We start from the raw sequence: 27,835 nt of genomic DNA on the forward strand, positions 1-27,835 counted from the left end.
TATAGTAACGTATTATAAAAGGGTTGAGTGTATTTTTATCATAGCATTGTCTTGACACAATTACATGTCAGTAAAAAGGATCTTATTAACGTTCATAATATTATATCGAACTCGTGTTCTTAGAGTGTCCTGTTATAAAAGTTGAGGGTACTTTTATTATAGCACTATCCTGACATAATTGTATATCAATATCAAAGACTCTGAGATCATTTGGTAGTGTCACCAGGTTATATCAAACTCATGTTCGTAGATACGATGTTACAAGAGTTAAGTGTACTTTTATCATAACACTATCCTCTCATAATTACATATCACCAACAAAAATTTTGATATCACGTTATATCGAACTCATGTTCTCATAGTATCGTGTCATAAGTGTTAAGTGTACTTCTATCATAGCACTATCCTAACACAATTGTATATCAATGTCCAAGACTCTGTTACCATTTAGTAGTGTCACCAGGTTATATCAAACCCATGTTCAGATATCATGTTCTAAGTGTCACGTGTATTTTTATCACAGCCCTATCCTAACCTAACTACGTACCAATATCAAAGTTCTTTCTATCGTTTGGCATCGACAGACTCCTGCTGGAAGGGATATTCTCGATCACAAGGGCCCCGCGCAAATTCCAAAAGTCGTGACAACAAGGACGATCGTTCAGAATCGTTCACCTGTCCTTATTTCCACGAGGAGACACGGTTGGAAAGGGCAACGCGCAGGCATTCTGTCCGTAATCTTCCTGGTGTTCCCTACCGCCGTGCAAAGGGCATAGATTAATCTATTCGAACCATCTGATCTTCTCCTCGTTAAGGGTTGTTCCGTTGCTATTACCAGCTACCCCTGGCTGGGCATCGCGTACGATCTGATAAGACCAGGCCACGCAATTTTTACCCCAGTTTCGTCGACAGTGTATTCGCGTGGGAAATATCGAGTCTGAGTCGCGGATGGTGTTCTTCGTTCACCAGTGGGAAGAACCGGTATAATGCCAATTATATTATTGATCCGGACGATCGTCTTTGGTAAACAGGTAATATCGACAGTTTGATATATCCTGTTGGGAGACTCGATCGATGAATGCGGTGACCCAGAAATTTGCTCCACGATAATCGCCAACTTTACGAATTTGTATCAAAGACAAGGAGAGTCCTACTTTCTTAATAAAGCATTGAATCGTGACTATCGAATGAATTTCAGGTGATTAAATAAACACTGGAACGATGAAGTATCGGGTAGAATATAGGGTACTTTGTATGATACCTGTAGAATATAGAGTACTTTGTATAATACCTATAGAATATAGAGTACTTTGTATAATACCTATAGAATATAGAGCACTTTGTATAATACCTATAGAATATAGAGTACTTTATGTAATAGCTGTGGAATATAAGATACTGTCTATAATACCTATATTCTATAGGGTACTTTGTATAATACCTATAGAATATAGGGTACTTTGTATAATACCTATAGAATATAGAGTACTTTATGTAATAGCTATGGAATATAAGGTACTGTCTATAATACCTATAGAATATAGGGTACTTTGTATAATATCTATAGAATATAGAGTACTTTATGTAATAGCAGTGGAATATAAGGTACTGTCTATAATACCTATAGAATATAGGATACTTTGTGTAACACCTATAGAATGAAAGGTACTTTATATAATTCTAAATGTATTGGAATGTTTTTGACTTTGTAACACAATAATAGGACTAAAGGAATACACGAGTATCTAATAACAACTATTATTATAATTTTAATAAACCCGAGAAACACACTAGAGTTAACTTTCTCAAGTTACTTTGACTATGATAACTCGGATCCAATAGCTCAAGATTGCAACCAATTTCTCTTATTTACCAGTTGGTAAAATATGCTCCAAAAAGTCTTAAATAATTAAGAAACCCCAAACTCGTGAACATCTTGTTAAAGATTCAAAGCTCTGGACATACGAAACTCGTTGAAGGGCAATAAAGTTCGAATGAACCGCAACGAGTTCGAAACACCGATCAACCGGCGATGATCCGTGAACGAACGCAACCTGCGACGAAACCTGAACAAAAGGTGGGGAGGAAGTAGGGTAAAAGGTTGAGTTAACACCGTTCGAAAGTCGAGAGTTCGACGATCACTCTATGGGGGGTCGTTACAGGGCGCCAAGGGTGCGGTGGTTGCTCCCTTGTTTATTTGTCATCGGACCACCGATCCATTGAACAAGACCATACGCCAGGCAAGGATGATAAACGACGTCAGGCTTCGTGGATCCTTTCTCGAAGGGTGTAATCGCTTTGCAGAGCTACCCTTGAACCGCACAACGATGTAGAAATTTGTTCCCGTAGATAATTGTACCGAATCCCCCGAGAAGCGATGCAAATTTGATATAGACGTATCGAGAATTACGATCGAACCGAACTCAACCGTCATTCTCGAGGAATCATCTCAGTAGCTTTTGGTTAGAATCATTCGTCGGTGCGTGAAAATCTTATGGCGCAAGAAGAGTGTGAATTGTTTCGATATTGCTACGAACGATCAGAAGGTTTTGTATTTGGAACCCAATATAAAAAATATAGTAAATTCTATTGTGTATTTAATATCTTAAACACGTTTCTCCTATTACTGTTGCATTCTAGACACCAAAATGAATATTTTCATTAAGCAAGAAAAATTGCATCGCACCGGACGTCCACCGAAAATAAGACGCATTCGTCTCCGGAGTCCATGTTCGATATCCCCTTTATCTTCTCCGGGTGTCACAGCGGTGTTCACGGTTCGAAATTCCATCCCGTGGACGAAATTACATCGGGACAAGCCCGAGCTAACCGGGCGGTTTCGGGTCCCCGAACAATTTATCGCCGCGGCACAGGTAAAACTGTCACTGTCCGTTCCAGGCGCACCTGTTCGCACCAAGGATAATTTAGATGGGGCACGCTTTCGTAAAAGCTCGGCGAGATCGGCGCATAATACAGGGACGAAAGTTATCGCGATAACCGTACGGATACCGGTAGAGAGTCACCAGCCGATTTTTATCTTCTAAATCGTCCCTCGGAGGCAAACCAACCAACGTCCTCGCCCGTTGCTTTCTTTGCGGTCGGAGAACAGTAGCGACAAGTTACCACCGTCGCAGGTTTCAGCGATCGGTGGATCCGGGGACACCGTGCACGTGGATAAAACCCATCGATGGGATACCACGTTGTCTTTTATCGAACTCATCGAACAGGTTTAATTACCGCCGGTTGTAAATTTCTCGACGGTGTCCCCGCCGGGCCCCCGAAGGGACGATATGGCCCGCGGCGGACTTCTCTCTGTTGACGTTCACGGATTCTAAGGACTTTGATGTCTTGTTCGAACGTATCGATTTATGAACAACTCGATCCTTGGCGTATAACGCGACCATGCTCGCCATATTTGTGGAACGATTCGATCGCTACCCGAAAGTGGTTCTCGCGAGCTTAAAGATAGTTATTAGTACGTCGCTACAATGTGCGACTGTAATAAATGTAAATTATTCCTCGCGGTCTTAATGCCGGTGGATGAGCTCGAGTGTTCTATTTTTTTCTTTTTCTTTTTTTTTTTCTTTTTTTCTACCTTTCGCGGGGACCAGTAACCAAGAGCAAAATTACGGAAAGTTTCATCCGTGGTTTTTGGTTTTTCGCGTTCGCTTAGATATGAAATCTTCAGAACGTGTTCCTACGATGTTTACGACGCAATCTACGTAATCGAGTAGGGTATCGAGTTTGCGTTGAATACTTTTAACGAAACGTGGTTCGAGCGGAAGTGTGGCTACTCGGGTCGTTGGACGTCTCGAGACATCTTTTAAGGTGGCTTTCGATTTTTGTGTTCGGGCCGGTATTGCACGGAGATAGAAGAAGTGTGTGTTGATGAATATGGCTGATGTAAATGTGGAATCATCGATGAATTGACCTATCTGAGTGATTGTCAACGCTTAGGGTACATTTGACGATTGAGACTTGTACTTTCGTACGTATCGAAGCTTAGTAAATATTTATATACAAATGCTTAAAATATTTCTCAGTATCAAACTTAGTAAATATTTATATACAAATGCTTAAAATATTTCTCAGTATCAAACTTAGTAAATATTTATATACAAATGCTTAAAATATTTCTCAGTATCAAACTTAGTAAATATTTATATACAAATGCTTAAAATATTTCTAAGCATCAAACTTAGTAAATATTTATACACAAATGCTTAAAATATTTCTAAGTATCGAAAATCTTATATCTAAAATACTTACGTATCGAAACTTAGTAAATATTGCAACATTTTTTTCAAATAAATATACATCCAAAGGGTCAACCATCGTGTCTCGTATAGATTTGAAAATTGTTGCTAGAATCATTCATCGTGGTCAGTTGTTTTCTCCGTAAGTTGTGGAGTAAACATTCTTCGTGTAAATTTTCTTTTAACCGTGAACGTAACAAAGTTTATCACATCAATTTACGTCAACATTAGTAAAAATGAAAAAAATCTCCCGTTCGAAACAATATTTTGAATCTTCGTGAGAAGCTTCAGAGCCTACAGAATTTTTTTGAAGATAAATATCCAAAAATATTTTCCAACGATGAACACTGTACGAAAGAAGAATTATTGAGTTGTTCGAAAAGTCATTTCGTTTTTTGTTTTTTTTTTTTGATGAAAATGAAACACGATTTTTTTAGAGTATATAAACATTTGATTAAATTATATATTCTCCATTTTGGAAAACGAAATGACTGGTCGAACAACTCAATATTTATCTTTGATGGTATAAATACTACATATACACATCGAATCGTTCCGTAACGTTCCGTGTCTGAACAGATAATATAAATCGGCTTTTACTACACCGCCAGCCATTTCGATCGCTTGTAAAAACCTTTTGATCACCGAAAGACCAACGAAAAGATCTCGTTCCAGTCTTCTTTAGACTGTGGAGTCACCGTTAGTATCGACGGTTTCTTAAACGCGATAATACCAACTCACACGAACGACAAGCAGTCCAGAACTTGCGCAATAAACCAATATTTGCAAACCCGACATGCACTGTGTAAAAATAGAAAGATCCAGTCAAAATGTTACCTTTCGAAAGATACATTTCTGTGGAACTTGTACTTTGGAGAATTTTATGACAATTAAATACACTTGCACAACATCAAAGATGTGGTTACAATCTTTTTTAGTCTCTAGACCCACCGTTTGTATCAATAGTCTCCTAGAAACAATACCACCAACTTATGCGAACAACATGGCGGACGAAACTTACCAAGCAATCTGGTAATTTTGACTTTATACTATGTACTTTTTATACGAAATTTTTTATACTACATACTTTGTATACCAAACTTTTTTTACTATATATCTTTTATACTAAATTTTTTGTACTAGGTACTTTGTATAGCAACCTTTTTAATATACTGTGTTCTTTTTACACTAAAATTTGTATACTGTATACTTTCTATGCTAAACTTTGTATATTATACACTTTTTATACTATATACTCTTTCTATACTAAACTTTGTATACTATACACTTTTTATACCAAACTTTCAATACTATATATCTTTTATACTAAACTTTTTATACTATTCTTTTTATACTATATACTTTGTATACCATCCTTTTTAATACACTGTATTCTTTTTATACTAAACTTTCTTTACTAAAATTTGTATACTATATACTTTCTATGCTAAACTTTGTATACTATACACTTTTTATACTAAACTTTTTATACTATTCTTTTTATACTATATACTTTGTATAACATCCTTTTTAATACACTGTATTCTTTTTATACTAAACTTTCTCTACTAAAATTTGTGTACTATATACTTTCTATATTAGCTTTGTACACTGTACACTTTCTATACTAAATTTTGTATACCGTACACTTTTTATACTAAAATTTGTATACCGTACACTTTTTATACTAAACTTTTTACACCATATACTTTCTATACTAAACTTTGTACACTATATACTTTCTATACTAAACTTTGTACACTATATACTTTCTATACTAAACTTTTTATACTAGATACTTTCTACACTAAACTTCGTATACCGTACACTTTTCATACCAAACTTTTCACACCAGATCATATACCTTTTATAATACAATCTCCTACTCGCGTTAACGAGAGATCCTCCAGATCACTAAACTCCACTTCCCAAAATCGTAACCGGGTATACTTACCCACACTTTCGCCCAGCATTATTCCGTAACAATGACGTTCATCGTGGCCGTTACCCTTGTTTCTGTAACAGTTGTTTCGACGTCGCCGCACACGACGAATCCGAAATTACGGTCACCGTGTAGTATCAGCCGCGAAACGGAACCGAACGTAACTATTGTCACGCACCGCGATTAAACGCTTCTCTCTCCCGCGTCTCGTGAGTGGGGATGACTCATCGGGGAACAAACGGAACAAAGAAGGGCAGAACAGGTCGAGGCATGCAAAAAATCCACGGTCTAATGTTCCACGGAAATTATTATTCTCAACGAGGACCGATGGACGGCTTCGAATTCGCCACGGGACGACCTTCGTGATCGAACGCCCGATGATTCCACGATGGACACGCGTGGACCGTTTAACCCATGGGGTTTAATTCGCTAAAAACGCCGGTTCCACTATATAATTGTCGAGGAACGTGGTTACAGGCTCGACTCTTGCGCAAGCACCCACGGTGGGTCCAAGGACTAAATAACTAAAAGTCCGAGGAGCTTCTTTGATTTTTAGGGTTTCTTTTTTTTTTGATTCTTTTCTTTTCTTTTCTTTTTTCTAACGCACGAATCATCGTGGAGCGTACTCGCGTGCCGCGACTGGAACGATTACATCTTCCACGAGGAAAGAAACGCGTTACGCAACATCGAGTCTACTTTTGGCTCGCTTCCGAAACCCTGGCGATTCCACGCGCCGCGGAACCGTTTCTTGTAACGCGATCGGGTTTTTCAGCGTTGCGCAATGGCGCCGTTTCCTCGGTTCGTTTTCACGTTTTGCTCGTCTCGGTTGAAAACCGGGGACGGTGGAACCGAACCGTTCCTAGTTTGGAGCGAAATGTGTAACAATGTACGAGCTGCGATCCTAGGGAAATGTTTGGGTAAGTTTGCGTAGGTTTGTGTGAGTTTGTGTAAGTTTGTGTAAGTTTGTGTAAGTTTGTGTAAGTTTGTGTAAGTTTGTGTAAGTTTCCGTTACGCGAATGCTCGGATAGTGGTGTGTAATATATTGGTTTGAAAAGTCATTTTCCAAAATGGAGAATATATAATTTAATCAAATGTTTGTACAGTTTAAAATAATCGTGTTTCATTTTCACCAAAAAAAAACGAAATGACTTTTCGAACAACCTAATATATTGCATCGATAATTCGAAATGATGTATTGTGTGCGTTTGAAGGGAGGAGAGTTTACAAGATGAAAATTTCAGGAGAAGAAGACGTGTCTTGGAAGTACTCGCGAAGAAATTGTGCTTTTGGTATTATTAAAGTAATTTAAAGAGTAGCTTAGGGAAATAGAAAATATGTTAAGTATAGGAGAAAGAATTTATAGTAAGAAAATTGTACTTATAAATAAAAAAAGACCAACGTAAGATGTAACAATTGTTGGGAAAGTAAAACTGCTCTGCAGAGATATCGTTGCTCTAATATTTTTGCATCAGCATTGAAATACCATTTACTGGCTAAGGTAATAAAGAAACGAAATAAAATTTCCTGAATGCGCGATAAACTCGATGGTGATCCAACGATCGATTAATTTCTTGGTCTCGTACGAGGATAACCACTTTCGTGCTTCCACTGGCGATTGTTAATTCGACGGAGTTTTCTTACTTTTCAACGGTATTTTACGTACTGTTACCAACACGATTTCGTGCGTGACAATTACGTCTTTCTGGTAGTCGGCGTATTGCGGCATGTCGAAAGTTTTTTAACGCCTGAAAACTTTTCTTCACGCTCACGCGACTCTGATTTGCGTCTTCTACCGTGTTCGATGGAATTATAATTTTCGTGCATTAAGTTAACGATAACACCTCCGATTATGGGTTTCGTAAGAAGTCTACTTTTCCAGATTTGGCGCGAAATTAAACGCAAGTAGAAAAGGAAACGATAAAACCCAATTGGAGTCTATCTCGTGGAAGGAAAATTTATCGACAAGATGTCGCTAAACAATTAACATTTTCAGGTCGACGAATAAATATTTTCAGTCGGATATATTTGTGTATTTGTACAATTGTACCGTTATTATAAAATGATATTCAAAAGCTATGCAAATCTTTACCAATCGGCACGATTGAAGTTATAGAATGTTAAACTGACCCATTATTAATTTTCGTAGTAATTATAATGTAAGTTTTCTTTTTAAGTACACGAAAATTTTGTAAATGTCTTCTTTTCGTGTTTACTGATAACAAATATTTGATAACAAGTTCCTTTTTGTCGAGTCGGAATATTTATATACAAATTACAACATTTGGAAATTTTCAATCTGTCCTCGAGAGATTAAAAATAGCACGTGCTATCATTTTGTTCACGACTGTATTGTTATTAATATCACGAGAAGTTCGTATTTCAACGTGTTCAATTTTAGCTAATTTATACTAACTCTGTCAAATAATTAATAATCGATAATTCGAATGAACGATTCGATACGAAGGAACGATTTAAAAAAGACGAATTTATTATTCACCAAACGTCTCATTGCAAATAAAAAGCTTTTAGTACCATCTAGTATTCTATGTTTGCATCGTCGCGTGTTCGTAATTGAAAATTACACCACCTGATAGGTAATTTTCTCGTTCCTCGTACTTTATGCATTGTCTGGTTAATATTAAACAGCAGCAATTATACTTGCACGATGAAATACTGTCACACTTTTATTACGTCGCATGATAGATAATCGAGAAACCGTAACACCACGGAAGAGTATACCATTCGCTGATTCGTGGGATTCTGACTCTAATTTACATTATAGTAGATATCCGATTGGTAATTGCAAAGAATTCGGCAACCAGTGAGAAATTCGTTATCTTTTCTAAAGTTTTTTCATCTTTAGAAGAGACTTTATCAGTGTTTATCCTCTCTAAACATTTGTGAGTTTCTAAAACAAAGCTAATTTACACTTTGATAGATAGCTGTAGAACTACCCTACACTCCTGCTCCAACACTTGGAAATGCTAGGACCAATTAAAAAGTCTCAAGAATTTCCCTCTACATAGATCAAGAACAGAAAATAGACTTCTCTATGTAGATTAACAAATGGAGAACAAACTTCATCAATGTCATCTCTTTAAGAATTCAAACGTTTGTTCATAAGTTCCTAAAACGTCACTAGTGTATAGTTTGGCAGATAGCTACAAAAGTAGCCTACCCACCAGGTAGCTATAGTGCTATTCTACATTCTTGCTTCAACATTGTAAATCTAGAGACCAACCAAATCCTCTCAAGTGTCATCTCTTCGAGAATCCAAACGTTCGTTCATTGATTCCTAAAACGTCACTAGTGTATACTTTGGTAGACAGCTACAAAACTACCCTACCCATCAAATAACTATAGAAATACCCTACACTCTTGCACCAACATTGGAACCAACCAAATCCTCTCAAGAATTTCTCTCTACATCGATCAAGAACAGAAAACAGACTTCTCTATGTAGATTAACAAATGGAGTTCATTGGTTCCTAAAATGTCACTAGTGTATACTTTGGTAGACAGCTACAAAACTAGCCTACCCACCAGGTAGTTATAGAACTACCCTACATTCTTGCTCCAACACCTAGAGACCACTCTCAAGTGTCATCTCTTCAAGAATCCAAACCTTCGTTCATGAGTTCCTAAAACGTCACTAGTGTATACTTTGACAGACAGCTACAAAACTCCCCTACCCACCATCTAACTATAGAACCACCCTACACACTTGCACCAACATTGGAAATCTAGGAACGAACCCAAACCTCTCAAGAATTATCTAAAAAACTACCCCACCCACCGGTTCCAACCCTCGAAAATCTACATACCGAGTAAATCTCTCGAACATCGTCTCTCCGTATCGATAAAAAAACAACAGACTCGAGGCACGTTGATCCCCGGCGTTGAAGCGCGAAATCAACCCCCGTATACGGGGTTGGGCCGCGTTTGTACGGGTGTCGAGGATGGTAACACACCGCGTCTCCACGCGCGGCGCGGCGCGGCGCGGCGTCGAGTCGCCGCACGGGAAAGGAGTATACCAAGAAGGAGGAGTGGAGGATATCACCGGGCGAGCTCGAGGAGGAGGTAAAGCCATCCGGAGGAGAGTCTCGTTCAGCCCGCCCACCCCCGATGTAGTTCTCCTCCTCTATCCTCGATCTTCCCTCTTAGTCCGCGCCATCGACTGAATGGTTCGCGTGGAAGCGGTAAAGCTCGCGGAGAGTGTCGAGCACCCAGAGAGAGCGAAAGATAGAGAAAGAGAGACACACGTACACGCACATGTAGACGATACACACGTACACGTACACTTGCAGGAGCATTACGTTCGCAGGGGCCACGGCCGTGGGCAAGGTGGGCCACGGGCCATACGGGCAGCCCCGACCCAACGTTCAGCACGCGACGACACGCTACCGTCACCTTCTCCCCTCTATTCTCGTTCCGTCTCTCTCTCTCGTGTCGTCAAACACGAGCGAACCGTTTCTCGCTCGCACGCCACGGAGCGTCGACGCACACGCAGCCGTACACCGCGCGTATACACACCACCATCGAGAAAGCGTGGATCGCTCGTGGCAGAGCGTACGGGGGACCAAACCGAAAGCAAAGCCCGTAACCCCCGTACGCGGGCCGAGCCCACTTCAGACACGTCGTGTCCTCCGCGTGGTCCACATCATTTCGTCCTGGTCATCGTCTTCCAACCACTCTCTCTCTCTGTTTCTCTCTCCCTTTCTCTCTCTCTCGCACGTACACACGTTTCGTTCGCCTCTTTCTCACCTAGGGGGAGAGTCTCTACCCCTTTCGGTCCTCGTCTCTGAATCCTGGCCCAACAGCTTCTTCTTCCATCCGATCTCCCCCCTCTCGTTCTCTCTCTTATTCTCTCTCTCTCTCTCTCTCTCTTTCACGTGTCAGCTACCCGAGGTTTCCCTACCTTCCACCACTTGTCCGTAATCCCCCTACCCTCCCCGTTGTGCCACGGTCTCTGTCTCGCCAACTTCGGCTTCTTTCCTACCTTTTGCGTCGCTCTTCCTCCCTCCTTTCGTGCGTCCTTCTCGCCGCGCGTTCGGGCGGCCAACCGCAGTCGTCCAGCGCGTTTGCCCTCGTCGCGCGGACCTGCCACTCCGACGGCTACCAGGAGTAGCTGCACGCGCGCACGAGGTGCCCAGGGACCCGGAGGAGGTCCGAGAAGTTGCACCCGCCGAGCCCGGTCTCGAGACCAAGTAGAGCCAGGGAGTCCACGCGGCCAAGTGAAGTTTCCGTGCAACTCGGTCCAGTACGTCGTAAGCCGGTCCTCGAGGATCGCGGTGGAACCACCGGGGCCCTACCCCCACCACTCACGCCTCCACGCACGCGGGAAGTTTTCGAATCGAGAAGAAGTGTACGCGCGAGGCGTTCCGCGAGCGGACGTACCACGAGTGTTGTCGTCACCGAGGGGAGAGAACGATTTACGAACCGCTCGATTCACGGGGACACCGTTCATACGGACACGTGGACGACGATTGAGAAGACGAAATTATAGTGAACGATAACCACGAGGCTTGGCGAGAGTAAAGAGCAATCGTTCCTCTCGGTAGGGATTCGAAACGATCGGATAGAGATTGAGAGAGAACGGTGCGATGAGTCGTGGAAACAGGAAGGAACCGGCACCGTCGCGTCTTCCATGAGAAATCGACGCCGGGATGACATTTCGAGCGCGTCCTACGAGCTGATCGCGAGTCATTAGAGCCAACAATCGACGGGGTACGAGCTTTTTTCACTGACGGGACACGATCGCCGGAGAAACTTCGTAGGTGTATCATTACGGAGTCGGGTTTCTCCTGATTCCCGCGCGAACCGTCTGCATCTCGTTGCCGTGAAAGCGGAATCGCTACTTCGTCCACGAGCGGCGCCAAACCGTCGTTAAAGAGTGTCGCGGGAGGATCCCGCCCGAATCGGAACAGACATGACGGGGATCGTGTTATCGGAAGATTAGAGAACGAACACGGGGTAAATAAGGGACCAGAGACTGGTAACAGTTCCAGGGCGAGAGCTGGACCTGAGGAAGAGGAACTGAGGATCGAGATAGATCCGAATGCGATCGGGAGGACGAGGAATCGTTGGAAGACTAATCAACAGGTACGTAGACTCTTGTTATTTCACGAGCGTGTAATTGTGTTTAGTAGACTCACGGTACGTCGTCTTTGATCATTATGCTAGTTGGATACCGGATGTCCGTGTGGTGTTTGATTCGAGGATGTGTAACGAAGAACGGTACCAGTTTTCGATTAACAGTTTTAGGTATCACGGGACTGTAAAACGCGCAGAGATGGAGGTTCGTTTGAAGGTTTCGAAGTTTGCGCGCGTTCGAGATGCGATTTATGAATGAGTCGATGAACGAGGTGATGAACGGTACGGGTCTAGAACTAGCTGGGTTTAACTGATCTGGGAAGTGTATGGAAGTTGAGTAGAAGTATTTTTTGGTTAGTTGAGAGGTTTGGGAACTTGCATAGATTGAAGATGATACTAATGTTTAATTGTTGATCGAATCAACGAGTCGAAGAACAGTACAAGTTTAGAACTAGCTGGTTTCAACTGAACTGAGAACTGTATTTAAATTGTGTAGAGATATTTTTTGGTTAGTTGAAAGTTTTAAACTTGCAAGTTTTATATTTGCACAGGTTGAAGATGATACGAATGTTTAATTGTTGATCGAATCAACGAGTCGAAGAACAGTACAAGTTTAGAACTAGCTGGTTTCAACTGTTCTGAGAACTATTTAAATTGTGTAGAGATATTTTTTGGTTAGTTGAGAGGTTTGGAACTTGCACAGGTTGAAAATAATATAAATGTTTAATTGTTAATTGAATCGACGAGTCGACAGTATAAATCTACAATAAAATACTTCTTGAATGACCTCGAAAGTGTATTTAAAACAAGTAGAACTATTTTTATACAGTAAAGATGTTTCAAGACTTGCACGTGTTGAAGATCATAGGGATGTTTGTTTTTTTTTTTTTTTAGTATTACAAAATTTGGTTTTCAAACTCGCATAATTCCTCGATTGGTCGATTCGATTAAACGATCGGGGAACGTCGAAATTGTGGATTGTGCGTTACAAGAATCGTTGATAAGGATTTAGGTTGTCGATTACAAGAATTACGTTGACATCGTGCTTTTGAACAATTTGGAGCAATGATAACGGATTTTGGGGGAAAATCTTGCCCAGTTAACTTCGATTATCTCCCCTGGAGGTGGAGAATGTACATAAAAATTACTAATAACTTCTAAACCTCTTGTTGTTGCAACTTCACTCCTAAGTTTCAATGCATCATAAAACGCATGTTTCCACATCCGGAAAATATTCTGTTCCTGTTCTGTGACAGGACAGACAAAAAAATGATCGAATGCTACACGTTTCAAAAATTACTCGCAATTACATCACACGATAAGAACGTAATACTTTACCGACACTTTTATCGAAAGTCCAACTTGAAGATACAGTTGAATTTAAATGGGATTGAATTTAAATTTACAAACGAGCCTCGTGTATACCATTACGTACATTTTTCACCGTACAAATCGAAAGACAAGTATTCTATAAATAATTTACTCGTACGCAAATTGAAAAATAGCGAAGCCAATCGCAGCCTCGAGTAAATTTCATTACAGTCCCCTGTTTCAAGATCTACAATAATTTCTAAACCCAGAGAGAACAAAAATTATCTACCGTGTAAATTCACAAAAGGATACAAACTCGAGAGAAAACGAAAAGTAAATATAAATTTCTCCCTATAATTTAAAACACGGGAATATTAAAAAAAATCCACTAATGGGTAAAAATAATCAAAATAATCGCTCCATATATATTTATCTTTTTCAACTTCGGTTGAACGTTTCCATCTCAAACATTCCTTTAGAAAACTTTCAATCGACATGGTTCCATATTTCGAATTATAAGTTTCCATATTTCGAATTGCAAGTTTCCATATTTCGAATTACAAGTTTCCATATTTCCCTCGAAGATCGAAGGTAGTTCAAATTTATAATTTTCGACGACTCCTCGATGAGTAACTAAAGAAATTCTTCTTTAAAGCTACAAAATCCGATCGAACGAAAAGAAGAAATAAATTATTAATATCACGAGTAATAGCACAGTGGAAGGAGAGAAAAAAAAAAAATTTCGCAATTAATCGGGAGAGACACGCGTTCCCGTGAGCACGTAAGTGCAAACGGGGACTCCCCGTGAGCATCGGTCCCCCTCCCGCTTCCCTCCCCCCGCCTTAGCCGTGGGCCTCGATAAACCGAAATGAAGGGTATCATCGTGCGGTCGTATGCGTGTCAATGACATAACACGAAAATCAGCGGCGCTAATTACGCGATAACGATCCACCGTTAGGGGTCTCGGGCCGGAGGAGAACCTCGCCGGGTTCCACGATGAAAGAAGAAAGGAAGAACGCGAACATGAACGATCGAACTGCCCGTGACTGCGTCCGAAGAAGGAAGCCAGTTGTATGTACGTGGTGAAACCGTTCACACCGACTCGTTTTACCGTGTACGTGTGTACGCTTATTCGGTTTGGATATACGCGATAAATATTAAAGTTCCTTATAAAACACAAAGTTCTGCCGCTCTCCCGGCGCGGCGTACCGGGGGCCTCTGACACGCCATTGCTTCATTTAAAATGCAAATTCGTCCGTGTGGCGTGAACCACAGCGGCCCGAATTATTCTAATTACCCCCCACCAGTCCCCTTGTCCGCCCTTTTTGCTCGTTGCCTCACCGCTTTGCTCTCGAAAGCCTACCCCGAGACTAGCCGCCTTCGATGTCCGTAAGGAAAAACTCAAGATTCCGCTAAATCCTTCCAGGGTGGGGACCGGGCGAACTTTACGCGTAACCTTGAACAATATGGATCTCCTCGGTGGGAGGAAATACCTCTTAAAGAAGTTAGGATTGTTTCGATGTTTTTAGTACTGTTGTTTTTCTACGAAAATTGTAGAAAAATGTCTCTGGACTTTTACGACAGTTGTGAAATAATATCTTTCTCTACTTCTATTTGTACCTTGAACAATATAGAAATGAGTAGGAGGGAAACATCCTCAAGAAGTTATTGTTTCACTCGAATATCCGAATTGCTCGATGTTTTTAGTAGTGTTGTTTTTCTAAGGTTACGAATATTGTAGAAAAAAGTCTCTGGACTTTTACAATAGTTGTGAAATAATATATTTCTCTACTTCTATTTGTACCTTGAACAATATAGAAATGAGTAGGAGGGAAACATCCTCAAGAAGTTGGGATTGTTTCACTCGAATATCCGAATTGCTTGATGTACTGTTATTCTTCTACGGTTACAAAAATTGTAGAAAAAAGTCTCTAGACTTTTACAACAGTTGTGAAATAATATCTTTCTCATATCTTGAACAATATAGAAACAAACGTAGAGAACAACTACCCACTGCCCCCTCCCCCAAAGAAGTTTGCATTATTTTACTCGAATATATCCCAGTCCACTTGACGTTGTTCTTCGTACTGTACTCTATCAACAGTTACAAAAATCAACAATTAAATTTTCTAAATATTCACGACAGTTGTAAAACAACATCTCTTTCTCCGAATCAAGAGAAACACACATTTGGTCACCGAAGTTCTTGTGTCTTGAATAGAAAAATAGAAAGGTACAGATCAGAGACCAAGAGACACCGAATTTGTGGCTCGTTCGCGGTTCGTTTTCGATCTCGTTGAAAATCGGATCGACTGTACTTCGCTGGCCAAGTGACAAGAGAAGGACACCAAGAGGGTAGCGGGGAACCCGGACGAAGAAGAAACGAGGCACGTAGCCAAGCGCAGTAGCTGGCGGCCGGTGTGTACGCAGAAACGTGTTAAAGTGTGCTAGAAACGAGCATAGATTATCGTGGGTAACGTGTTCACGATCCGACCGAGATGTCGTGTGCATGTACGCCTAATATATTCAGATTTTTATGGCTGGTGGCATATCGGAGATACGGCGCGGTCCACCCCCTCCGCCCCCGGTTCGCTGTGTCGGGCAAGCCTTCTCCACGTACCACTTAAAGCGCGGGGCAAACCTAATGAATAAACAAAAACTAGATTTCGCTTAGGGCTTACACGTAAAAGCGTGACCTTACCGGCGATTTGCCGCCGCGGTTCTCAAGTCGAGCCTTCCTCTCCGTAACGTGGAAAAGAAACCGGGGACCGCGTGGGGGCGGAGGCCCGGGTGAGATGGGGGGGGGGGGTGGAGGAGGAGGGCACGGGACCGCGCTGGAATTAACCCCGCTTTCCACCGGCGAGCGAGGTTTCGCGATATCGACGATTCGATCGCGACGAAAACGCGAGAGGTTTTAATACACGCTCGCTCAACGTTTGCCACGACCTTTTCCACCGCGGGTATTTTCGTTCGGTTACGAGCGAGAGTTCTGACAATCGTAGGTTTCTTTGGGAAATCGGGGAAACGTACACTCGGGTGAATAGGTAGTATGTGGTGGTTTTTTTGTTAAATTTGGGTTTGGGATTTTGTTCAAGTGGCTTTGATTAAGATCGAAATCGATACTTTAGGAGTTGGATGTTAGGAGTTGGGGATGATTAAGTTGCACGATTGATCATTTCTTTTACCATTAGTAGTATTTTCTCTTTTTGGAGTGAATTTTGTGAATGGAAAGTTTCTTTGGGAAATCGAGGAAACGTACACTTGGGTGAATAGGTAGTAAGTGGTGGTTTTTTGTAAAATTTGTGTTTAGGATTTTGTTTAAGTGGCTTTGATTAAGATCGAAATCGATACTTTAGGAGTTGGGGATGATTAAGTTACACGATTGATCATTTCTTTTACCATTAGTAGTATTTTCTCTTTTTGGAGTGAATTTTGCGAATGGAAAGTCTTTTGATCATTTCTTTTACCATTAGTAATATTTTTTTTTTAAGGTGTCCTGAGCTTAATTAAGGATAAAGAATAAGTGAAAGAATAGTAAAAAAGATAAAATTTTAATCGACAGAGTATGTGTACACTACTGCTCAAAAGATTGAAGTACTTTTCGATATTTATAGAAATAAACCTTCCGTGTAACGTCTGTGTTAAAATTACTCAAAGAAATGAAATATAGAAAAACACGAAAAATTGTTCAAACAACTCTTTCTCAAACAAATACACAATATCAAAGTTAATCATTAGTTAAATATTATCTACAATAGTTGCTTTATCTCCAGTACTGTTTCGATCGATTAAAAATAATCTTTCGTTATGAAGTACCATTTTAAAAAATCGATCCACTTCAAAGAGAATTACAATTTTCGTCTCAAATTAGATTTAAGTAACATCGACTAATACGCAAGAATATTATTTTCGATGAAACGTTTGCACACACACTTGTAAGATAGTTTCTTTATTAATTTGTTTGTTTAGAATTCTATTAATTTCAAAATATTTAAAAGTCCAATTTAATAATAAACGTAACTTGCCACACTCGGTGGAATCAAGTCGATCCGAGAACATCTCCGAATGCTCTCTTATGCTGGCATCGATGTCACTTTAACTGTGCAATGTTCTCGTGTTTTTGGAACATTATAACCGTCCACTGTGCGTTGAATTTTGTTCAAATATTGATCGTCGATCTAATGTGTTAGTGTTTGATCAATTTTGAAGAATTAAAACAAAGCGAGAACGATAATAAACATTCGGTTTACTAATGGAGAATACTCGTTTACGACTACGTGTACCATGGGAACAAAAAATTAAACGTATTTTACGATACGACGTTTTAATCGATCCACTAGTATTTTTATCAACAACCTGCTTGCCTTTGACGCTCGAAAAGGATCCGCGAAAAAAATGTTTATGCTACTTCTTCTTGCGTTGTTCCACGTTCCAAGGAGCTAATTAGTCGCAGCTCCATCAGAATTTGTTTATAGAGTGTTATTAATTTGAAAACAAGAATTTTATGTACTAATGAAGATAAACATAACACGCTGCCTTATTATTTGTCGTTACATTTGCACCAGTGATGGAAATTCATCTGTAAATATTACTATAATAGTTGTTATATTATCAATGGTCAAAGCAGTGCGAAAAATGTTTTCTTTTTTATGTTTCGCTTAGATTAACCTCCGAGCGAGGAAATCAGAAAAATATCTCGTCAAAGAAAAACAAATAATAAAGATAATCCCTGACACACAGAATTAATAGAATTCCCATAACCGCAAGACACGTAAAATTAACAACCTGCGTTTATATCGTTACGACGATGTTTATCTCTCGCACGGTAAAATAATCAGGTCACTTTCGTGAAATTTACAAAAAATGGCGACCCATAAAATCACATATCGCAATCTCCAAGGGTAAAAAATAACACATTCGTCGAGATTAGATTAATAATATTATACTTGTGGACCTATACTTAAAGACCCAATCTGTCCCTCTTAATAATATAAAAAATTTAAACAACGTTGGAAAAGTTCTCTGGAAGCAAGAAAATTTTCCTCTTCAATTAAAAATAAACAAAAATACACACTTATACATCGTTAACATCTAGAAATTTAAACAATAGAAAGTTAAATCAATTATTATATCTTCGTATCGATTAAAAATCAATTATTTATATCTTCGTATCGACTGAAAATCAATTATTATATCATCGTATCGATCGTCTAACTTTAGACTTATTTTCAATTTCTCCCACATACTCTACAGCAGTCACATAGGCACTTTGTTGACACTTTATTAAGTGTCTTGAAAATGGTACCAATCTCACAGATTTTTCTAAAAATTAACTAAACTGAAACTAAAAATATTTCACGCATTACGTCTTCGATCTTCGATCATCTCCTCGTAAGCAGATCGAAATCGAAGCAGTACGAGTCGTGTCCTTTCCTTATTGGTAGCTCGTGGAATCGAATTGGAGCGAATTGTACGCGACAATCGTTACGAAAAATTGCCAATTTCTACGCGCGTTCGAGCCACGAACTTCTTCCTCGTTCGTGAAAGCATCTGTTCGGCGTTAAGCACGACTTTCACCGAACCCGATGTAATTGAAACATCGGGATCATAGCGTGCCCAAAAGAAGTTACCCGCGCGGCCCCGGCCAAGGAGGAGAAAAATTCAGCGTGTCGGGAGCGTTCGGTGCGTACGTCACTTTTGCACGTACCGCCGGGACGAGGAGAGGACAGGATGAAGAAAGAAGTAAAGCGAGAGGCGGGACACGTGTTCACGAGAGAGTAACACTGGCAAAACACGTGGCGCGCGAGAAATGCGGCGAACGATCCGCGTAGCCGGGCCTGTTTGATTTATAATAATCGTTCAATCCTCATTACGGAGATATTTTATTGCGGACGCGGCACGACGAGCAACCCCAATGGGATTTCCACTCGGGTCGTACCTAATCCGTGTCGTTTTGCGAGGAAACCTTTCCTCGATTGGGTTCTTGCCAAGATTATCGAAAAATTGAAAATTGTACAGATAGGGAAGCTATTTGATTATTTTCTGAATTATCTGTGATATTTGGTACCATTTTCGAGGCACTTTGATTGATAGAGTGACCATTGTGGGGGATTGCGAAAAAATTGAAAATAAATCTATTTAATTGCAATGGAATAATCGTATCGTTTTGCGAAGAAACTTTTCCTCGATTGTGTTCTTACCAAGATTATCGAAAAATTGAAAATTGTACAGATAGGGAAGCTGTTTGATTATTTTTAGAATGATCTGTGACACTTGGTACCATTTTCAAGGTACTCCGATCGATAGATTGATGAGTTTTCATCTCGATCATTGTGAGGGGTTGCGAAAAAATTGCAAATAAATCTGTATTTTATTGCAATGGAATAATCGTATCGTTTTGCGAAGAAACTTTTCCTCGATTGGGTTCTTGCCAAGATTATCGAAAAATTGAAAATTGTACAGATAAGGAAACTGGTCGATTATTTTTAGAATGATCTGTGACACTTGGTACCATTTTCGAGGCACTTCGATCGATAGAGTGACCATTGTGGGGGATTGCGAAAAAATTGAAAATAAATCTATTTAATTGCAATGGAATAATCGTATCGTTTTGCGAAGAAATTTTTCCTCGATTGTGTTCTTGCCAAGATTATTGAAAAATTGAAAATTGTACAGATAGTGACATTTGGTACCATTTTCGAGTTACTTCGATCAATGGAGTGTTACGTGACCATTGCAAAGAAAAAGATTAAAAATAAATCTGCATTGAATTGCATAGACTAATCCCCAATCACCTAACTCAAACTTAATTAATTTTTAGAAAAATCTGTGAGATTGGTACCATTATCAAGACACCGACGTTTGTCAATAAAGTGCCTATGTGACAACTGTAGAGTATGTGGAAGAAATTGAAAATAAGTCTAATTTTGCTAAAGCAATTGTGTCGTTTTGTGAGTAAACCACTCCCCATCTGTGTTCTTCCACAGCTTATTAAAAAATAAATAAATACCCTGTAATTGACAAGTAAATAAAGTCCCTTTCTTTAGTATCCTAAGTATTGGCCATACATCGTCAAAAATTGAAAAAGTAACTGTATCGTAAGAAAATAAAGTGAAAGAATAATAACTAAAAAAACAACTCAAAAAAGAGAAACCAATATACATTTCTCTCAACAGTGAATAAACTAACTCTACTTTTATAACCTCACTCGCGACACGAAATCGCCTCCAGTTTCTTACCAACATAAAAGTAGATACACGTATACAATTAAATCGATAAACAAAGCAAGTATTCTTAGCTTAATTATTTCAAAATAACCCAATCTGTCCCTCTGGACGATATAAAAAATCTAAACGTTGGAAAAGTTCCCCAGGAGCAAGAAAATTTTCCTCTTTAATACAAAATAAACAAAAATACACACTTACACAACATTAACGTTGCAGTACTTGTACAACACAAACGCGTTTCTCGTAATTTCGAACTTTCTCGACAATCTAGGGGACACACGTTCGTGAAACTCCTGCAGCCAAGATCCAAGGGATAAAGCTCTACGGAATCGAGTGTAAATCGCGTCGCCATTTTCGTTCCGACCGAAAACTCTCACGTTTCTCGTCTCGCGCGACGGACTTTCGCGGGAGAGCAATTTAATTAAAATAACGTGCACGCAATTGGCCACCGTCTCTGCCCTTCTTTGTCAACGCCCCGGTCGTATGACGGGACTGAAAGAAGCAGCTTTAACGAGTACCTACCGCTTGACACCTTGAAATCGCTTCGTGACGGAATTTTAGTATCCGCGAACTTTACAAACACCATATACAGAGGGATCGAGTTTTTCGTGGCGACCAACACCGTAATAACTTTGCGCCGTCGATTTTCCAGGTCTTTGCACGAACGAGAGACAAGAGGGGAAGGGGGAGGGGCAAAAATACTCGGGTCGTTTTCTTGCGGGTACGTGCACTCGTATACAACATTCTCAACTTCTTGTGTACCTTGAATTTTCACCGGTACACGTGATACACCAAGGAGTTCGCCACTCTCGATTCCTGCTTCCCCGAAGTGTGCTGTAATTTCGTTGTTTCGCGAATACACTCTCGCGGAAGAAAAAATGGTCGCATCGTTCCATCAACGCGGGAAAGAACCTAGACAATTTAACGTTCTTAGCGCTATTTTAACGAGACTATTACCGTGGGTGATTAGTGAACGTTTGGTGTAAATTGTTGTCGCGAGCAGGATGAGTCGAGTAGGTGTTATCGATTGAATGTAAACAAGAATCGAGAGGAGAGGGAAGTGAAACGATCGAATGTGCGAGTAACTGCAACACGAAATTTGTTACATGAATTATTTTTGACTTTTGGAGAAAATTATGTGACAAAGTGGTGATAAACATTGACAGAAACGATCGAATGTGCGAGTAACTGCAACACGAAAGTTGTAACATGAATTATTTTTAACTGTTGGAGAAAATTACGTGATAAATGGTGATTAACATTGACAGTGGGATATAAATTTTTTATAATAAGAATTTATCCGGAGATTGCGACCAATGATTGTTACAAACAGATTTATGGTCAAACTGAAAGAATGGAATCAGATTGTGATATATTTTGATAATGTGGAAAAGAAAATTATGATATAAAACTCATCAAGTTTCATTTACCAATGATTAGATTTCTCGATGGCACCGGACCGATGTTACCGAGAATTCTGATCCGAGTTTCTCGAATATTAGCACGACTATAATTTTTCCACGCTCAAGTGGTTTAAAAGATACAGGATAGTTAAATATAGCACTGCATTGGTTATTTGAACGAATTTCGGAAAACAGAACACTAAGTTTTTGGAATCAGTTTCTTTGCGATGACTTCGAAACTCGATAATTCACAAATTGGCATTCAAACTCAGAGCTGGCTCGTTTGTACACTCATTCTTTACTTCTGTACCCTGCCCGGGTCTCTTTCGACCCAGAGAAAAATTAAGAAAGCCACGATAAAACGCTAGAAATTTTGTTCGAAATATCTGTTGCAAACAAGATCAAACTGTAAATCCGTTTGGACTTAGGCGTGTTCTCTCTCATATCCCCGTGATCCTTTTAACCCTTGCCTTGCAACACCTGGGTCTCTTCAGACCCACAGAAACCCTCATATCCCTCGATTCCAACATCACTACAACTGTCCTTAGAAACGAAGAAAGTTACCATAAAGAAAACAAACTTCTTATCCAAAATACCTCTAAAAGTTGAAATTACGGGTCTGTTCGGACCCAGACCTAAACTCTCCCGCAACATAAACCACCGACATCTTTAAAATTAAGCAACGACCCCGTTGTAATCGCAATGGTTCCAAACGAACGAGTAAGTTCCAACTTCGAAAAACGTTCGTTCGACCCACGAGGAACTCCCGAACAATTACCATTGTCTTTGTTGTAAAGTTCAGATTCTAATATCTAGTTTATTATAATACGCAGGGATCTCGCGTATCTAGTAGTATATTTATTGTACATATAAGAATATAAAGTTGGAACAAATGCGTATACAGTGTCTTGATGTGAACAACGACAATGTCGTGTGGTCTTTCTGACACTGGACTTGGAACTCGACCAAAAAGAAAAATCAAACGGAAAATGGCCAAACCGTTGACCCCGTGAAGAACGATCCTTCCGCCAAAATACGTAGACAGTTCTTAAAAGTGACATCGACATTTGGCACCCTTGAGATCGTTCTCAAGCATTCTTAAGCATTCGTTCCAATAGTCTTCGTTTCACCACCCTGTCCCCCTCAACGGTGAAATTTTTCAACGCCTTCGAAACTCTCGAATCGGCTGAAAACGTTCCGCGTCGAATCAATCACCGAGACGAAAAGGCCACGTAGCCGAGAATATTCCGTCGATACCGCGACCGTGCACCGCGTAACGTGTAATAGTTACATCAGATTAGGGTAGCGGGAGCGAGCGTGTAACCAGGCTTAATGCGTGGGTAGGCATCGAGTGGTAAGGGGGTGGAAGGGGTGGTACCCGGTGCTCATTGCACGTAGTCGAGAAATACACCTGAAATTGTGGTACGCAGGTACCAACACACTCGCGGAGCCATTTGCCGGTGGCCGACGTAGCCCACGACACGAACGAAGCAAAGGGGTAACGAGGGGAAGGGGCTGCCGGGGATAGGGGCGGTTTGGTAATCGCGCATTAATTTGCATCACAAAGTACACGCCACCCGCCACGCTACGCACGCATTCCACGTAGTTTTCCGCTCGGCTCGATCTCTTTGGAGTTCTCAAGCCGTCGCCGACACACCCACTCGTTTATTGCATCGGTATCGGATTTTTGCCGAGATGCTGTGAGAAGAGACCGTTGGGTGCTCCAAGACGAGTGAACGATGCTTTGATAAGTTAAATTGTTATCGTGGTTGGTGAGAGGAAGAAATGGGGAAACGATGCTTTGATTAGGAAATTGTTATCGGCGTTGGTGAGAAAAAGAAACGAGGAAACGATGCTTGGTCGTTGGTGAAAGGAAGAAACGAAAAAACGATGCTTCGATAACTTAAATTGTTATCGTCGTTGGTAAGAGGAAAAAATGAAGAAATGATGCTTGGTTGTTGGTGAAAGGAACAAACGAAGGAACGATGCTTCGATAACTTAAATTGTTATCGTCGTTGGTAAGGGGAAGAAATGAAGAAACGATGCTTGGTCGTTGGTGAAAGGAAGAAACAAAGAAACGATGCTTTGATAACTAAATTGTTATCGTCGTTGGTAAGAGAAAGAAATGAGGAAACGATGCTTTGGTAATTAAATTGTTATCGTCGTTGGTGAGAAGAAGAAATGAGGAAACGATGCTTAGTCGTTGGTGAAAGGAAGAAACGAGGAAATAATGCTTCGATAACTTAAATTGTTATCGTCGTTGGTAAGAGGAAGAAAGAAGGAAACGATGAATTCATAACTTAAATTGTTATCGTCGTTGGTAAGAAGGAGAAACGATGCTTTGATAACTAAATTGTTATCGTTGTTGGTAAGAGGAAGAAACGATGCTTTGGTTATTTAAATGGTTATCGTCGTTAGTAAGAGAAAGAAATGAGGAAACCATGCTATGATAACTAAACTGTTATCGTCGTTAGTAAGAGGAAGAAACAATAAAACAATGCTTCGATAACTTAAATTGTTTTCGTCGTTGGTAAGAGGAAGAAACGATGCTTTGATTATTTAAATTATTATCGTCGTTGGTAAGAGGAAGAAACGATGCTTTGATTATTTAAATTGTTATCATCGTTAGTAAGAGGAATAAATGAAGAAACGATGCTTTGATAACTTAAATTGTTATCGTCGTTGGTAAGAGGAAGAAACGATACTTTGATAACTAAATTGTTATCGTTGTTGGTAAAAAGAAAATGTCTCTCAGCAGAGAGATCGAACATCGACGAGACTCGATAATCCGATCTATGAAGGATCTGACCCGAAGTTCTAATTTCCGATGGTACAACCGGAAACGCGAAGATTTTACCAGAAAGAGGTCAGATTCGATGCGACAGAAGGCTCCAATTTCTCAAACATTGTTCAACCGGACGTTTTACTATTTGAGTTAGATTCTTTGGTTATCCGAGAGAATTGTTTACGAGTGGTGGATTATAGTCGACGATGAAACTGCAGGAAGGATTTAGGTAAAGATACGGAGAAATTGAAGAAACGGACCAAGAAGAAAACTATCGTGAAACTATTATCATTAAAGACAAGCTTTGTACAAGAAGAAACAAACAGCCCCAAAAGAGTACATTCTATTACAAAAAACAAGCCTTAAACAAAAAAGAAGAAGTTTGAAAACTAAACGTTACCAGTCATTTCGAAGCATTCTATTTTAAAAGAAACAGATCTTAAAAAAAAAAAAAAGAAATAAACAAAGATCTAGAATAATAATATTAAATCGCTACTACAATTTTTGTCAGTTCAATCTACACAATATTACGCAACAGTCTCTCAGAAAACACTAATCGTTCAATTTTTAGTGCGAAAGATCCATTATCTTCGTTCAGTAAATAATTCGGATAATCGAGTTTCTATTCGAAAAACGTATACCACCGTCTTCGAAACGAATCGTTTCTCCACGATCTCGACAAGTACTCGAACGGTCGTTAATACCGGGAAAGTGTAGGTTCGATTCGAAAGAAACGAGAAAACGAAAAGAGTTAAAAAAAAAAATAAAAGCTCCCTGCACGAGAAATTTCAACGTCCCCGCGCAATTGTCCGACTACCGATTACGCGATATCGGGCATGTAGCAACGCGAAAACCGCTCAATACCTCTTCGAATCGCGTTATTTTCGCGGAATGAGAGTCACGGCCCGGTGCCGGTAATATTTTGCCGCGTGGTACGGTTGCATATTTAAGGGTTGCCATGTCAAGCGTCAAGCGCGCCCTTTGAATACATTTAAATTCATTAACAGTAAAGGCTACGTTCCCGTAAACTGCGCCGTACACATGCGAGCCCCGTGTACGTACGAAATACGGGCTTCGTTACGTTCTAAATACCAGCAACCCGTAATAATTGCGTGCTTTAAAGAATCGCTCGACGATTTCGCAATGATCTACATTCGTTAACGAAGCTCTCGTTTACTGTTACAGGTTATCGGGAAAATCCTTGGATCAATATGCCGCATACAGGTGAGTACGTAAAGGTGTACGGAAGAGAAACTATTGAGGAAAATGTATTGAGAAAGATTTGACGAATAACGAAAATTAAATAATTTAAAGAAAATCTTTCTGGAGGATGCATTGTTTGGATTCAAAGTGTAGCAGGAAATTATTACAGGGAGATTCTGATCGAGAATTGATTTTAATTAGAGTTTCTTTAGAGTGAACTCTCGCGACTGTAGATAATTGTAATTAATAAGAATAGAATTGCTAACAATTTTAAATAATAAGAAAAGAGTTACTGGTTGAAAGAAGGCGTGTTATGAGAACCTCGACACGCGCAATTCTCGGTCCGTATTTAGATAAATTTAGTCACCTTGTTGAATATTGAAAGTACAGATAACGTGGATAGTATTTATTTATGTTCGCCGGTATTTACATTAATTTTCATTCGTAACCGCTGCGAAAGTATCACTCGTCTGTTTGACGAAAATTGAACACGTTGTTGGAGCATTCGAAATTTAACTTTTATATTCGTACTATTACGTAACATTAAGGTTCGAAGAGATTTTTCTTTATATTGTACTTCTATTTACTTTTAGCGTGTCACTTTTCATTTCCGTCTGAGATAGCCGATATCTTCTATTTACATTGACTTACATATCTATTCAAGATTACTTTTACTTCGTTAATATTCACTTGCCGCGCAGATAAGTAAATTTGTGTTATTTAAGGAAAATATAAATCATCTACCGAGTGACGATCTTTTCTGTTCGATTTCCTCTTTAATTTATACCAATTCGTCGATATTCCTTTCGTTAAATATAATTTAGTACATTTTCAACGATTCGATCAATGTCAAGTTCAATACACCCTAATTGTTAAAGAATTTATTCCAAAGAATTGACTCGACTTTAAATTAAACTTTATCGTGAAATTTGTCAATGTTAAGACGTGCTTAATCGTTTTTTTAATAAAAATATTTACCGTCCAGTACAAACTTACTTCGACAATCGAAGGATTGAAAATAAAAAATTGTCGAACGCCTTACGATTCGAACGGATGAAATTATGTAAACAAATAGAGATATTATTCTACAACGAATTATTCGAAATGTTTTACGAACGTTCAACGACTGTTAACATAATCTCTTACTATCGGAACATTTCCAACTCGCATGTTCAATAACTTACTTCCCCGAGGGGGGCCGAAACCTTGAATTATAATTGAGAAGCTTTCTGAAAAAAAGAGTCCGTAAGACGAAATATTGAATCGAATGAATTACGTGGAAAATTCTTCGAATGACTAAATAATTCTCCAAAAAATTTATCATTTCTACAAATTATAAAATACGAATTTATTACTCGTAATAATACCATTTGGATAATTAAAGGCAACAACAATCACCAATCGATGGATTAGTTAATTTAAATCGATGAAACGAAATTTTGGAAAAACATTCTCAAATATATTACGATTAACTATAATAACGATTCATCGAAAAGAAATGATCTATAATGCATTATTCTATATTAGAATTATCAAATTCTAATTCACATCCTCGACAATGGAATATTAATACGTCCACAAACTTGATCTTACAAAAATTGAAACTTCCGATCTTA

The 27,835-nt window shown here is 39.6% G+C and overlaps 1 protein-coding gene across 1 annotated transcript in view; it reads left to right on the forward strand.

Annotated features, from left to right (window-relative positions):
• The first annotated feature begins 11,962 nt into the window (after positions 1-11,962).
• Positions 11,963-27,835, forward strand: part of Poxn (paired box pox-neuro) — a 51,538-nt gene continuing 35,665 nt past the window's right edge. The window contains exons 1-2 of the mRNA XM_076308491.1: positions 11,963-12,300; positions 26,202-26,240. Of these exons, the coding sequence (XP_076164606.1) occupies positions 26,228-26,240 (13 nt within the window). The 5' untranslated portion in view covers positions 11,963-12,300; positions 26,202-26,227. The remainder of the gene's footprint in view (positions 12,301-26,201; positions 26,241-27,835) is intronic.

The sequence above is a fragment of the Ptiloglossa arizonensis genome, chromosome 4 (genome assembly GCF_051014685.1).
Source record: "Ptiloglossa arizonensis isolate GNS036 chromosome 4, iyPtiAriz1_principal, whole genome shotgun sequence".
Classification (NCBI taxonomy): Eukaryota; Metazoa; Arthropoda; class Insecta; order Hymenoptera; family Colletidae; genus Ptiloglossa; species Ptiloglossa arizonensis.